The following is a 15,723-nucleotide window of genomic DNA, read 5'->3' on the forward strand; positions in this document are numbered from 1 at the left end:
CAGTTAGGGAGGAGTCTCCCAGGGTGACAACACGGTGACAAACAGAGTGGAATTCATCACCAACATTAACCCCTGGTGTCTTTCCCGTGGGACACATCCTGAGGTGCTGTCCCAAGGATGTTTTTCCCAATTGTCCAATGAGCTCCTGTCCTGTCCTGGCTGCACTAACACACTTTAAATCCGGGCTGGCTGTACAATAAATTGGCTTTTTTTCCCCAAAAGAGCTCCGTGTGTGTTGCTGTCCTTTCTCTCTCTTTGCAGCACAGTGACCACACAGCCACCCCTGCCAGTGACCACGGAGCCACCCAACCCCAGTGTGCACCTCAGAGGCTCTGAAAGAACGAGCCCCAGTGATTTCTTGTGGGCTGGGTGTTCAGAGCACAACCGGGGTGGAGGAGGACGAAACACACCAAAGGAAAACAAAATAAAAATAACAAAATAAAAATGAACCTTGTCCCTTCCATCTGCAGGGGCAGCTGACACCACAAAGCTCCTCTCAGCACACAGCTGCCTGGCAGGGCTGAGTCCCACAGCAAATTCCACAGTGTGACCTCCCAGTCCTTGTTCCTCTGCTCTCATTTCTATCTAAACAATGCCAATTGCCCGGCTCTGGCTGCCAACAACTGCAGTGTTTACTCCAGACTGCCCCAGGATTAAAATGCTGAGCCATGGATGGCTATGAAAGGTACATTTACAGAGCTGAAGTATCACCAGCTCAGTTGGGGTTTCGTAGGAAAGCAGGAAGTTATATTATATCCCAGGAAGGGGAAAAAACCCAGTGAGACAAAACAAAAAACTTCAATAACATAATTGAGCCAAGTTCTCTCTTGCTTTGGAACAAACTCAGCTGTTGACACGGCCAAGAGCTTGCATTTCACTCCTCCTGCTGTTAAAACTCCTCCCCTTCCAAATTTCCCTTTATTATCAGGTCTGGGAGTGGCCAAAGAAGAGCAGGGGCTGCTTTGTGTCAGTCTCTCTCTTCCCAGGACGCCAAATTTCAAGGACATCTCTCACCTCGAACCTCTGAGAGTTCACTTTCTTCCCTTTCTTGTTCCAGGTGACCCTTGGCTTCGGGTCTCCAGTGGCTTGGCACACGAAGGAGGCCACCCCTCCTGACACACCAATCTGGTCCACAGGCTTTTTAATGAACACAGGGGGACCTTGAGGACAAAAGGGAAACATCATCAGTGGCAGTCACGAACACAAACTCTAATAAACACGCTTTGTAATTAATAGTGGTGGTGCTGCTGCTATTCTTAATGATCTCAGTTGAAATTAAACCTCTTGGCCTTTTTCAGAACAGCCTTTACCTCCATTTTACATATGAAGTAGCTCCAGCAGAAAATGATTAAGGGCCTGATCCTACAAAGAGACTTCAGTGTTGCAAAGCCTCTTTTACTCCTGAAAAGTGGACTTTTAAATTGTTTTGTACAGGGGAAATTGCCCTTGCAAAACCCATCTAATGAGCATCACCAAAAGCTGGTAGAGCTGAAAACAACACTTAGGAACAGTGAATTGCACTTCCCAGCTCCTTGGACAAGAGCAAAACACCAAGGAACAGGGGAGAGTTTCAGGAATAGAGCCAGGGAAGGGAGAAGGTGGGACAAGTACCATGAAATAGCAGGAGCAGCACTTGGCACACAGAGCTTGGGGACAATGGTGTGCAAGAGGCTGCAGGATGGGAAATCCCCTCAGCTGTGGCACCTCTGCCTTCACCTGCACATCCTCCCAGGTACATTTACACAGACCAGGTAAGTGATCTCCCGGGGGATTTTATACAAATAAAGGCAATTTGAGAGCACAACCAGCCAGCTGCCAAACCCCAGAGCCTGCTCCCCTTTCTCCTCTGCTCAGCACGAGGCTCCCATGGAATTCCTGCTGCTGCAGGAGGAATCCAGGCTCTCCTGCACTCTCCTCTCCCTGCAGCAGCAGTGCAGCCATGCCCCAGTGCAAACCCAGGGGCTGGGGCTGGTTTTGTGCCAAAGAGCAGCACCTGAGCCCAGAGCAGCTCTCCCTCAGCCCCTCACTGATTTCCACCAACATCCCACTGCAGGGATGGGCTCTGTGGCCAAGGGAGGTGCCAAGGGGCTGCTCACAGAGGAAGCCAAAGCCAGCAGGGTTTGTGCAGAGCCCACATTGCCCCCACCCCCTGGGAATCCTCCTTCCGTGCTCTAACCTGTTTTCCTTGCACTGCTTCCTCTCATCTAGTTACTTCAAAATTTATTGAAATATTTAAATCACAGGGCCACAGCTGCGTTCAAATAAAATCACTCAGATCATAAAGTTGCCGTCTGTTTTCTTGAGAAAAGCAGAGCACGTGACTGAAATGTGTGTATTTATCCCTCCATACTCGAGAGTCTATAAAATAAGATGCAAACAGCCTCCCACAGGGCTCGACAGGAGGGCAAATGGTGGCTGGGGAGAAGTCTCCAGGGTCTTTTAGGGGTCGAAAGACAAAAGGAAACCTTCTCCCCTTGCCTGCCTGGCGTGGCCAGCAGTATATAAATAAAAGGCACTGAGCAAGCTCATGTGATGCAATCAAGCATTTGTTTCCATGCTGGAGGTAAATACAATTTGCTGGAGCTGTTTACGTCCCACCGAATGCTGTGTGTACAAAGCACGGCATTTATAAATACCCAAATCTATATTTAGAGGTCAGAGCCTTCTTTGCAATGTTACAGCTAAAGGTTATCAAGCAAATCCCACCGGAGGAACTGGCACTGGGGGATGTGTCTTCCATCTGAGAAAGGTAAAACCCAAACCCTGCTCCAGGCTAAAATATAAATGCTCACTCTGCCCCTGACTTCCTTCCTCCGCTCACCTCCGCTCGATATCTGAAGAGTTTGCAAAGTCAATTCTGAAGGTACAGCTAAAAACATCCAGGGCTTTTAAGAACACTTTATTGATGCAAGTTCATTTCCTAAAATAAAAGCCCCTAATAAACCTTAATGTCACGTATACATTTAAATGGGTGCAGGCTGCATGATGAGAGATCAGCCGAGGAGAAAAACAAGGTTCTATTTCCGTCCTGGAGAAAGGGATGGTGCTCCAAAAAAAACCCCACGGAATTTGGGGTCATTGCTCAGCATCCCATCACCCCAACACCAGACCCCAAAAAGGGGTCCACGAGTGGGGCTTTTCCTGAGCTCCTGCCATTCCCAGCTGCCTACCAGGGACTCACTGTTGGACACGAGGGGCCAAACAAAAACCCAAACAAAAACCACCCAACCTATTCGGCTTTGCTACTCACTTGGAAAATGGGTGAGAATCAGAGCTAAATTGTTGATTTGAAAATTGCCCGAGCACTGAGCTGCAGATTTGATTCCTCCCCCTTGTACTCTCCACCTCTGCACCCCCAGTCCCTGCAGAGCTCGGCTCCAGCCCACACTGAGCACTGAGCCCTGGGGAGGAGAGAGCCAGAGCAGCACAGCACTGTGGGGAGAACTGGGGAGAACTGGAGAGAACTGGGGAGAACTGGGGAGAATTGGGGAGAACTGGAGAGAACTGGGGAGAACTGGGGAGAACCAGAGCAGCACAGCACTGTGGGAAGAACTGGGGAGAATTGGGGAGAACTGGGGAGAACTGGAGAGAACTGGGGAGAATTGGGGAGAACTGGGGAGAACTGGGGAGAACTGGGGAGAGCCAAAACAGCACAGGCATGGTGCTGGTGATCCAAGGTGCTGGTGACCCAGGATGTTGGTGACCCATGGTGCTGGTGACCCAGGATGTTGGTGACCCGTGGTGCTGGAGATCCAAGGTGTTGGTGACCCAAAGCTGGAGCCCACCCCCCTGTGCTGTCTGAGCTGTGCTGTGCCAGGCCCAGCTCAAAGGGACACACAGCAGTGAGAGCTGACACACGGGGAGAGCTCAGCCTCCAGCTCTGGGAGCCTCCACAGCAGGGACAAGGTGCCAGCTGAAACCTCTCAGCCCACCCGGAGGGCCTGAGGTGTCTCCCCTCGTCTGCCAAGGCTGCAGGACCACGGCTTTAAATAAATAAATACAGAGCAAAGAAACACATTTTCCAGACAACACACTGACAGTCCAAGGGGGTTTTATATCACTTCACCAAGCTTCCCTGATAGCTGAGAACAAGTCAGGTTTGGAAAGGCTGAGTCTGAGCTCCATCACTCCAGCGGCCACAGAGATAATTTTTTCCCCCCCTTTCTCTGCTTGCCAAGTAGAAAAACCCAATTTTTTTTGTGCAGTATCAAAATAGGAAGGGAAAAATCTGGAGCTTAAAAGAATTTTCCTACTACAAGAGGCTTCCTGCGGGGTCTGGGTCTCCAGAGGGAAGGTTGAAAAGAGCGGATGGCTGCTGTGTACCTGTGATCCTGCTCCACAGCTTAATGCAAAGCCATCAAGTCAAACCGAAGCTTTCACTTCTGCCCACCGCCCACGCACTTCCCAAAAGCAACAAGCACCACGCTGGAGGACGGCAGGAACAGAGAGAGAGATCCCTCCTGCATCCCCTGGCCTGCAGCTTCCATGGGCTGCAGGAACAGACAGAGATCCCTCCTGAGAACTGCAGGAACAGAGAGAGAGATCCCTCCTGCATCCCCTGGCCTGCAGCTTCCATGGGCTGCAGGAACAGACAGAGATCCCTCCTGAGAGAGCTGCAGGAACAGAGAGAGAGATCCCTCCTGCATCCCCTGGCCTGCAGTTGCCCTGGCCCACGCCTGTCCAGCCCCCTCTGGCCACCCCTGACCCTCCTGTCCCCACACAGGGATCAGCTCCCGTGGGATTCCCATCCCAAACCACAGCCTGGGGAACCACGGGGGATTTGGGGATTCTAACGCAGACTTTGGCTGCCAGGTGAGAAGGGTGGGGGTCTCTCCTCATCCCCCAGCCCGGGGCACACCCAGGCAGTTCCCCACCAAACATAAAGACGCTGCTGCCTCCTCTCCCCTCTCCTCCTTCCGTGTGACACCAAAGCAGGAAAAGTTCTTCAAACACAGTCGTGTAAAACCACCCAACATGTCCCTGCCGAGGATGCAGGGATGACACAACAGGCTGAGAGCTCTGCAGCAGGGAAGCTGGGAGATGGAGCAGTGGGGAGAAGGAGGGGACATCTCAGCCTTTAGACCCAAAATCCCTGGGGAAGGGCTGCCAGGGTGGATAGGCAGTGATGGACGAGCAGCCAGGGAGACAGCCCAGCCACCATATGGCTGTCTGAAACATCAGCAGCCAGAGCCAGGGACAGGCACGGAGAACCCAGAGGTGCTGTGAGGGCTGGGGGAGAGGCAGGAGAACAAACGAGCTTCAGATATCTGAGCTGACAGCTGGTGGGAGCAGGGGGAGAAAAATAAGAATAAAAAGAGGAAGAAGAGGAAGGAGAAGGAGAAGGAGAAGGAGAAGGAGAAGGAGAAGGAGAAGGAGAAGGAGAAGGAGAAGGAGAAGGAGAAGGAGAAGGAGAAGGAGAAGGAGAAGGAGAAGGAGAAGGAGAAGGAGAAGGAGAAGGAGAAGGAGAAGGAGAAGGAGAAGGAGAAGGAGAAGGAGAAGGAGAAGGAGAAGGAGGAGAAGGAGCCATTTGTGGATGTGCATGGAGGGAACAGGAGGCTGGGCAGGAATCGAGGCTCCCTGACACACCACGGGCAGGAGCATCTTTCTGCAGAGCACCCCAGAACTGCTGCTCCCTCCTGAGCTCCACCTGCCAGCTTTGGGGCTGTCCAAGGCAGAAAGCTGCTCCCACAGGGATGGGGACGTGTCCCCTTCCCCTCACTCTCCTTAGTTTGGCCCCACAGGTGACAAGGAGCAGCTGGAGGATGGTCCCTGACCAGCAGTGTGTATTTGCCCAGTGTGTGAGGCTCTGTCCCCCAGGCTCTCCCTGACGGGGTGCAGAGGTGCCTCTGCATCCTCCTGACCCCCATTCCAGCTCTGTCCCCTCATCTCCAGCCCCACAGCACGGCCCTGGTGCTGAGTGCAGGTGACAAACCTCACCTGTGTGCTTCACACCCTCGCCACCCCGTGCCCCTGCCACCCCAGGAGAGCAGCTCAACAAAAGGCTGCCAGGAAACACAAACCCACTTGTTTTCCATCTGGCCTCAGCACAGAGCAGCAGGAGCCTGCCTGAACGGCCCCTCGCCCACAGCAGCAGCAATCCACGGAGACAAAAGAAAGGCAGCTACAAAACACGACTTTTAGGAGGGGTTTTTTTCCCCCATTTTTGGAGCCCCGGTGCCAGCTGGCACCTCTGTGGAAGCCCACGACCCACTCAGAGCTCCAGCTCCTCCCTCGCTGGTGACTAACCCCCATTATCCCACCGGGAAGGAGCAGGCTCTGCACTGGCCCCAGAGGGGCACAGGAGCTGGAGCTGCAGCAGGGGCACAGCAGGGAAGCAGGGAAGGAGGAAAGGAGGAAAGGAGGAAAGGAGGAAAGGAGGAAAGGAGGAAAGGAGGAAAGGAGGAAAGGAGGAAAGGAGGAAAGCCATTCCCGGCTGCCTGGCTGCTTGATGAGCTCCCTGCACACGAGCACAGCCATCCTTCAGCACAGCTCACAGACCTTCAGCAAATGCCCCGTGGTGCTGAACCCCACATTCCCTTGGTGCTGAACCCCACATTCCCATGGAACTGAACCCCACATTCCCCATGGAGCTGAACCCCACATTCCCATAGAACTGAACCTCACATTCCTATGGAACTGAGCTCCACATTCCCATAGAACTGAACCTCACATTCCCATGGAACTGAACCCCACATTCCCATAGAACTGAACCCCAAATTCCCATGGAACTGAACCCCATATTCCCATAGAACTGAACCCCAAATTCCCATGGAACTGAACCTCACATTCCCATGGAGCTGAGCCCCACATTCCCCATGGAGGTGCCCACCTGGGAGCGTGTCCATGCCACAGGAGAGGCAGACACAACTTTTATCCTCACTCAAGAACATTCAGCAGAAGGAAATTCACCTTTTTGTGCACACACACACGTGCACCTCCACCCTTGAGAACAAAGGTAAAAGCTGAGACCATGAAGCCACTCGTGGGTGATGCTATTTTGCTTTTAGTTGCACAGCCCAGTGTTCTCCTCAGGCTCCAGACCATTCCCATGACTGGGATTCAGATCTCTGCCTCTGGTGCAAGCTCGGCTGACCTTGGGCGCTCGCCCTTCCTGTGCTGCCACACGAGGGGAGGTGACAGCCCCATCCCTCACACCTCCTGTCTGTCCCCCATCCCTCACACCTCCTGTCTGTCCCCCATCCCTCACACCTCCTTCTGTGCTGGTCCAGACAGCACACACAGCTTGGAGCAGGCTGGGAACAGACCTGCTCACCACTCAGCCACCGAGCACAGCTGCAGCCTCAGAAAACAGAGAAAAACAAAATAACCACAAAATCCTCACGAGAGAGAACTCAGAGACCTTCCCCAGGAGCTGCTTCTTGGGGGAGAAAGACAAAAATTGAAAGCTAGACAAAAAGCTTTTGGAACTTCCCAATAACCAAGTCATGTCAGCTGGAAGGAGATGTCTCTCCCTGTTATTTCTCACCTCCTGCAAGTTTCCAGAGCAATCCAGAATGAATCTGATGCCTTCCCACTGCTGTGCACAGGATTAAACCCTCTCTTCTCCTCCTCTTCCCTTTGGTTTCTGGGCTGGAGCTTTCTGCTGGCCTGGTGGAGCTCCATCTCCCTTTTCCACAACTGCTGACGGGCTCCCAGCTGGAGAAGGAGCCCAAGGTCCCCCACAGCCACAGCCCTGGGCAGTTGTGCTTTCAAATATTGTCCAGAAAGGCAGGGCTGGGCTCCAGCCATGCCCCAGGGTTTGTCTGCTGCTTTAGGGAGCAGATTTACACACACAGGTATTGCTGTGGTGTGCCTGTACCCGAGATCCATGCCCCAAACTGGAGGATGGGGATGGGAGAGCAGAGCAGTGAGGGACAGGGACAGCCAGGGGACAGCTCTGTCACCCCAGGGGACAGGGAGATGAGATGGGGAGCAGAAGGCAGGAAGGCTGGGAGGGTCAGTGGGAATGAGAAGCCATCAGCAGGGAAAATGGCACTCAGAGGCATTCCTGGGGCTGACCTGTGCCAGGAGCTGGACTTTGATGATCCTTGATTATCCCTTCCAAGGCAGGATATTCCAAGACTCTGTGCAAGAGAACTGGAGCAAACTGGAGAGGAGGGAGGTGTTCAGAGCCAGAGCAAGGAAGTGAAGATTAGATGGAGGAGATAAACCACAGAGCAGATGAAAACAGGAGAGAGCAGCCAAATTTGAGACAGATGGAGAGTGGGGAGCAGGGATGTGCTGTTTGGAATGGGTCCGTGCTGGGAGCGGGGGAGCTGAGGCAGGGGGAGAGGCAAGGAAGAGAGCTCCAGAATTGACATTTTCCTTCAGGACAAGTGAGAAAGCTGCAGACTGGGAGAAGGACTGGGGAGGAGTCTCTATGGAGACACTCCACAAGATTGAGGACACCCCTTGGAGAGGTCCTGCAGAGACTCTGGACCCCGTGAAATCCAGGGTTCTACTGACAGATTTTGCACTTTTTCCTTTCTGAGGGCTCTTTCTCAGTGCCTCACAAATAAAATTAAAATGAGGGTTTTCTGACAGAACAAACAAACAGGGAGTGAATTATATTCCATTTCCCTGTCAATAACTTCTCCTCAACCCAGTCTTCTTATCATCATAAAAAGTCCATTAACAGTAATTGGGGAGGCAGGAGAAGGCAGAGCTGGGCTGGGGAACAGGAGCAGCTCGCTCCCCAACTGGCCTTTTCTGGGAAGGCAGACAGGATAATTATAGGCTTCAGATGGAGACTTCCTCTGACTGTCAGCAGCTCTTGGCTCCCTCCAGGGAGACAGGACTGGCAAGGTTGGGCAGAGGAGGGTAAAAAAAGATCGAGGATGTTTTTTTAGAAGTGAAACACTTCCACCTGGCTACTCCCCTGCTGCTGAGCCACCAAAGCCCTTACCTGACTCAGAAAAGCTGGGTTACCACAGGATGCAGCCTGTTCCTCTGTGGGCATGGGGAATGGCATTTGGAGGATTATCCTTCTCCTTTCCTGCAAGGCCCCAGAGGAGGGAGGACAGCAGTGGAGGATGGCACCAGCACACGAGTTAACACACGCAGAAAACGGGTGAGGAGGATGAAGAACTCGTTTAATGCCCCTTTAGTGCACTGGATGTCCAACAACCCCAGCCCCTGTGCCAGCTGCCCCCTCTCCCCCTGGCCAGGATGAGGCAGCAGACCCTTCCCAGCCAGCACCTGCCAGGCTGTAATTTGGGGATCTGGCACATCCACGCAGACTTCAAGCTCCTGCTTGCAGTGCACTGGCATCCAGACCCTTTGGAAGGGAGGCACGAGCCTGCAGCACTGAGGCTACCAAAAATCTGTTCCTAGCTCTGACATCCAAGGTGAGAGATCCACGTTATCCTGCCTGCTGGAGGGGAAGCACAATCCTTCCTTCTGGCCTGTTGGAACTGCTGGTTTTCAGGGATGGGGCTGCTCCTTATCACAGGGGAGCAGCAGCTGGGATGAAGTCATCCCATTCCCACAGCACTCCTCCAGGCTACCCCTGCACATCCCTGTGCATGGAAAGGATCCACCTCTCTCCACGGCAAAAAGGATGAGCCCCAGCTCCATTGAGTGGCACCTTGACACAGCCCAGGAGAACATTCTCCAGCTGTGATTTATGCCAAGGGACAGGGCACGTGTAGTGACACACACACACACACACACAGAGGATGCAAACTGCTCCCTGGGACAGGGACAGGGACGTGTGGCCATTCCACAGCTCAGCTCAGCTTCCCCTCTCCCCTCCCTCACCCATCCAGCAGGGCAGGGGCCCCAAGTGCTGCTCTCAGCTTCCACCCTCCCCTGGTACCCACCGACCCCAGGGCCAAGGAGTAGCTTGGTGGGAATGCACCTCTGGATCCTCCTGCACCTTCTGGCCCTACAGGAGAAAGTTTCTGCTTGTGAGGAAGATGAGCACGGCTGGAATGGAGGATGGCAGCCCAGGTCAGGCAGGAGGCTCCAGCAAGCAGAGGAACGTGGCCAGCCAGGACCCCCGGGGTACACGAGTGCTCTCCATCAGCCTCTCATCCCACATCTGTCCACAAGTCCCATAACAAGGCATAACAACCCAGAGCAGAGGCAGAGACCCAAGGAGCTGTCCTGGAAACTTAATGAGGGCCCCTTGTCCATCACTGACAGCAATCCCAGTTGTTTGCAAGCACAAGCTCGAGGCAGGCAGCTCTTCCTGCCCTTGCCAGATCGCTGAGACAGCTTCTCCTCCAGCCATGTCATCGATATTGGCATCCTGGAGCAGCCTCATTCCCACCCACCTAGAAAAGAGCCAGCTGAAAAGGATTTGGCTCTTTGCTCAACTTCCCCTGCTCTGTTTGAGTCACTGAAAAGCAGAGACCACAGGGGATACCAGAACACGGAAAAAAAAACATTTCCTACGGGACGAGCCTGCAAGAAGCAAAAGCTTAACGAGCCCAGCTCCAGCTCCCAGGGGGCAATGCCATCTTAATCCAGCCCAGCCGTGCTCCTGTGCCACTGCAAAGTGACAGCAGAGGCAGCAGCAAGGGGCAAACAGGCTGCTGCAAGGATGGCATCAGGGAGATGAGCTCCAGTCCCTGGCCAGTGACAGCACAGAGCTCTGCACCTGCAAACACACACAGGGAAATAAAAGCGGCTCAGCAGGGGCTGCAGTGACCCCAGCCAGGCTCTCAGCTCACACGGGCACGTGGGGATCTTCTGGGGATGAAAGGCACACCAGGCAAATGAAATATGTCTGATAAAGCTCTGCTCTCTTACTCTGTAAATAAAAGCTGGATTATTTCCACTTGCTGCTTCTTTCCTTCAGGCAAGAGAAGGAGGCTCTTGGTCTACAGGAACAGGGGAAGGTGCAATTCCTAGAGCCCAGAATTTGGGGTGTTTTTAAAAGATCTTTGCACCATTCCTATCTGACTTCTGGTGAGAGACTTCAGCCCACACTTTCCATGGAACAAAAGGATAGACAAGCTTGAAATACCTGGGTGTAAACAGTGTATTATGATTATATGATGAGCCTGCACTGCTTATTGAAACTGGGATGTGGAGGGAGCTCCAGACAGGAGATCTCAAAAACGAGAAACCAAGACTAATAAAGCCATGACTAATGGATGAGCACAACCTCCAACGGTGATGAACTTCGACTCTTACCACACGAGTCATTGCAATTTCTGTCTCTGAACCACACTGCTCATCATTCAGATTTGCAGTGGGAACATCAACACAAAAGAATAAAAAAAAAAAAAAGGAGACTTCAACAACAGTGCTGAGAACTGACAGCAGTGGGAATGTGATGAATTCAGCTTTGGGACAACTAGAGACTCAGTGAGCCAGGAAACAGTGCAGGATGTGAGTGAGAGAGAAATGGAAACACGGGAAAGCAGCAGAGACGCCTTCAATTTGTCTGTCAAAGGCAGGAATTGAGGCAGGTGAGCTTTCCTGGAGTAGGACAGCTCCTGTTCATGTTTGACAAGGGATGGCTCTGTACCAGGATGTCCTGCAGCCCTTCCAGGAGCCCTGCCCTCTCCCTTTCATTGCCTCAAGTGGCAGCTACTGGAATGAATCACAAACTAGCAGATCTTAGAAGAAAAGTGGTGTATCATAGCGCTGATACAGAAAAAAAACCACACAAACCCCCTCAAAAATCAAGCAGATCCTCCCCAAAAAGACAGACAAAGGAAAATGAGAGCTGGAGGATCTTCCTGGCTCCCTGGGAGATCACTGGAGCCAGGCTCAAGGTGATCTGTGAGAGCTGAATGGAAAAAAAACCTTACACCATCCTTTCAGAAATTCATCCAAACAAATCAAAGTCCAGGCTAAAGATTTGTAAGTGTTGGCACTCCTAGCAGCGTGCTCAGATAATTTATGAATAAATCCATGGATTCCAACAGAGGTGAGGGAGGATGAGGACACAGTCAAATTAATTTGACTTTATTAATTAAGAAAACCACCAAGTTTCATCACCCCACCACTCTTTAGAGGTTGTGTGAGAGTGGGGGGAGCTATGCTCATTAATTATGCAGAAAATGCAAAACTATCATCCTCTGAATGAGTTTAAAATAAGGAGAAACCCTTTCAGAACGGGGAGAAATTACTCCCCAAGGCAGCTGAAATTTCTCTTGCAACTTCAAAGGACAATAAATTATTCAAATCACTCGCGCCACTCGCACGCTCTCTCACTCTCTCCCCTTCTCAATTTTATGCTCCTGAGTCAATTAAAGATTTGGAGGACTCAGAGAAACTTTGTAGAATGCTAAACCAGTTGCAGCTCCTTCTATTTATTTTTTTTTATTATTTTTTTTTTTGCTTCTTTAAAGCTTTGCTTTTCCTCTCGGCCTCAAAAGGAAACAGAAATGACTCCGTGCATTGCAGATGAAACGAGCAGTGCTGGTTTGCACCACTTGCATGGAACGTTTCATGTCTGCAGGCACCAGGACAGGACGGGCTCAGGGCTCTGTGAAAGCAGGGCAGCCCAGAGTCCCTCCTGTCAATGCTTTAAATCATTCATCCCAGCATCTCCTTTCAAAGTCAAAGCAGCAGACATCCAAAATATATTTATTTATACTGCTCTCTCCTGGCCCTCCTCAGGTCTAGCTGAGCTGTGATCGCTGCCACATCTGCAGCTCTGGCTGTCCTGGGGTTTGCAGGGGGAGAACCCAGGGTGGGGTAAGCAAAGCAGGGCTGGTAACCCAACCAGGGCTAGTAACCCAACCAGGGTGGGATAACCAAACCAGGGCTGGTAACCCAACCAGGGCTAGTAACCCAACCAGGGCTAGTAACCAAACCAGGGCTAATAACCCAACCAGGGCTGGTAACCAAACCAGGGCTAGTAACCAAAGCAGGGCTAGTAACCAAACCAGGGCTGGTAACCAAACCAGGGCTGGTAACCAAACCAGGGCTGGTAACCAAACCAGGGCTAGTAACCAAAGCAGGGCTGGTAACCCAACCAGGGCTAGTAACCCAACCAGGGCTGGTAACCCAACCAGGGCTGGTAACCAAACCAGGGCTAGTAACCAAAGCAGGGCTGGTAACCCAACCAGGGCTAGTACCCAAACCAGGATGGGATAACCAAATGAGGGTGGGGTAAGAAAACCAGGGTGGGGTAACCAAAGCAGGGCTAGTAACCAAACCAGGGCTAGTAACCAAACCAGGGTGGGATAACCAAACCAGGGTGGAGTAACCAAACCAGGACTAGTAACGAAACCAAGACTAGTAACCAAACCACAGCTAGTAACCAAACCAGGACTACTCATCAAACCAGGACTAGTAACCAAACCAGGGCTAGTAACAAAACCAGGACTAGTAACCAAACCAGAACTAATAACCAAACCAGGACTAGTAACCAAACCAGCACTGCTCACCAAACCAGGGCTGCTCACACAAGAACCCAGCAAGAGAAGTCTGTGCTGAAAACAGCAAATCCAGGCCAGTGAAAGGAGGGCTGGGAAGGTGCAGGCTCAGGGTGAGGCTGCTCTTGACTCCCTGGCCTGCAGCCCTGGCTACCTCCTGGCACACAGCAGATGGTGTAAAACGTGATTATTTTCATGTACTTTAACAATCCCCCAAAAATGAAAGGCAGCTGCAGTGCACAGAACATCACAGCTCTCTAAGGTGGGAGCTGGGACCAATTATGCTGCAAGAGAACATCCTTGACTGGAGGGGAAGAGTGGCACGGAGTAAATAAAACTGTTCTTGGGAGATGGTGTCTCACAGGCCAGCTCGAGCCCAGATTCCATCCCACGCACGCAGGAACGACATTCCTCTGGTCAGGCGTCCTTGAAAAACTCTGCTTGCCTTCTAAGAATAACACTGGGCTTGCCAGGCCACAAAAAGGAGGAATCCCTCACGGATTCCCTTCAGTGACCCTGGAGATTTGTGCTGAGCTGGTCCTGAAAAGACACGAGCACAGACCCTGGCAGACAGAAGAAAAGCTGATGGGACCCAGGAGAACGATCCCGTCCTTCCTGCAGCAAGGGCAAGAACTGTTGATGTGAAAAGGACAACCAAGGGGAAAAGTCATCAAGAAAGAAGTCTTGGCTTCTTGGCAAAGCCTGGAACAAAGGAACAGCCCCAGTTTTGGCATCCAGGTATGAAGACAGACATTTCCTCCATCCCAGTCCTCTGCAGGTGACATTTTCACACAAGCCACTTGTTTACACAACAAACAGATGCTCTTTTCCCCTAACTTAACCATGTAATGAAGCTGAGCAGAAAGAGCCCCTGGCTGGGAAAAGATCCTTCACCAGGAGACACCCATGGCTGGCTCCCAAACACCGTGGCTGCTGCTGTCCCCAGGGGCTCCTCAGCAGGGATTAATGGAAGGAGCATTGGCAGTGTGGGGCACAGCTGAGACCTGGGAAGTGACAGTCCCCCCTGCCCCCGGGATGCTCTTTCAACACATGATTTATTTCCTTCCAGGTCCTGCAGAAGACACAAACTTTCCAATTTGAGTTATCTTAAAAAAAAAGAAAAAGAAAAGGGGAAGAAAAAGAAAAGGGGACAAAAAAAGAGAAGAGATACATCACTTGATCCAGTGAGGCAAGGTTTAATTTAATCAGGCACTTAAACAAGGTGACATAGAAGCTTAATTCAGTGTCCTTGAGTGAGACAACAACCAGCCCAGAAGCCTCAGCAAGATCTCAGCTGGCAGATGGAAAAGGCAGCAAAGGAAAGGGCAGAGCAGCAACAAGGACAGGGAGGAGTTCCCTGCCTGCAAAGGCAACTGGTGCCCGAGGAAGAGGAGCAGCAGGTGGGTCTGGGCAGGGAAGCAGTGACCTCTGCCTTTTCAGGATCCAGTGACCTCTGCCTTTTCAGGATTCAGCTGCTGGCTCCTCTCTCAGACTCCACTCACTGCAGATACAATGTGCAACTCCAAGTGAAAACTCCACCACAAAACCTCCTCTGTGCTCCCACCCTAAATTCATAAATTCTGCTGCCCCTGCAGACAAGGGGGACAGGTCTTTCTGCACCATCCCCCTGGCCCCTCAGCCCTGCAGGTCCCCTGGTCCTTTTGGGGGTCCACAATCACTCAGGTCTGTGACCCAGACCATGGCACAGCTCAGCCCAGAACACTGTGGCTCCTTCCCTCTCCCACCCCAAACCCTTCCAATGCAGCAGCTTCCCCCACCGTGGAGACATTTCCTTCCCACTCAAGTCGACCTAACCTGCCTGTCAAGTGCTAAGATGGAACCTCCTTGATGTTTTCTCCCATTTTACCTGACAATTGCTGTCTTGGCCAGCAGCAGCTCAAATTCTGGACCTGCAGAGCTGAAAGCTGTGATCTGTGCAGGGGCTAATCCTGGGGATGAGAGCATGGGAGAGGAGGCAGATTCACCTGCAGGGGCTGGGATTGGAGCTCAGTGAGCCAAGCTGTGCTGCCACACAGGCACCAGCTCCCCAAAACAGCCTGAACCCGGACCTGGAGGAGCTCCTCTCCCATCCCATCACACTTTTTCTGTCACCTCCATGATCCCACACGCTGCAAACCTGGCTGCAGGCTCTGCTGGCCCCAGGGATGCTCTGAGCCCCCCCTCACATGCACCTCCCATGAACGACTGTGTTCTGCAAATTAACGATGGAGCACGGGCAATTAAAAGGGAAGAAAGCCAGGGGTAATGCATCATAAAAGGGGCTTTATTCTTTTATTTTGTCAATTGCAATTTAGATTTAATTATTTATGGTAATACTTCAGAGTGTGCTAGTAAGGGTTCTAATACGGTGATTTATAGAAGG

The 15,723-nt window shown here is 52.0% G+C and overlaps 1 protein-coding gene across 10 annotated transcripts in view; it reads right to left on the reverse strand.

Moving 5' to 3' along the window:
- The window catches only part of PTPRS (protein tyrosine phosphatase receptor type S), a 154,630-nt gene that overhangs the window by 81,788 nt on the left and 57,119 nt on the right, over positions 1-15,723 (reverse strand). For all 10 annotated transcript variants that reach the window (XM_088179305.1, XM_088179301.1, XM_088179298.1 and 7 more), the window contains exon 3: positions 1,015-1,160. In XM_088179305.1, the coding sequence (XP_088035431.1) occupies positions 1,015-1,160 (146 nt within the window). The remainder of the gene's footprint in view (positions 1-1,014; positions 1,161-15,723) is intronic.

This window comes from Sturnus vulgaris, chromosome 26, assembly GCF_052056855.1.
Source record: "Sturnus vulgaris isolate bStuVul1 chromosome 26, bStuVul1.hap1, whole genome shotgun sequence".
Taxonomy (NCBI): Eukaryota; Metazoa; Chordata; class Aves; order Passeriformes; family Sturnidae; genus Sturnus; species Sturnus vulgaris.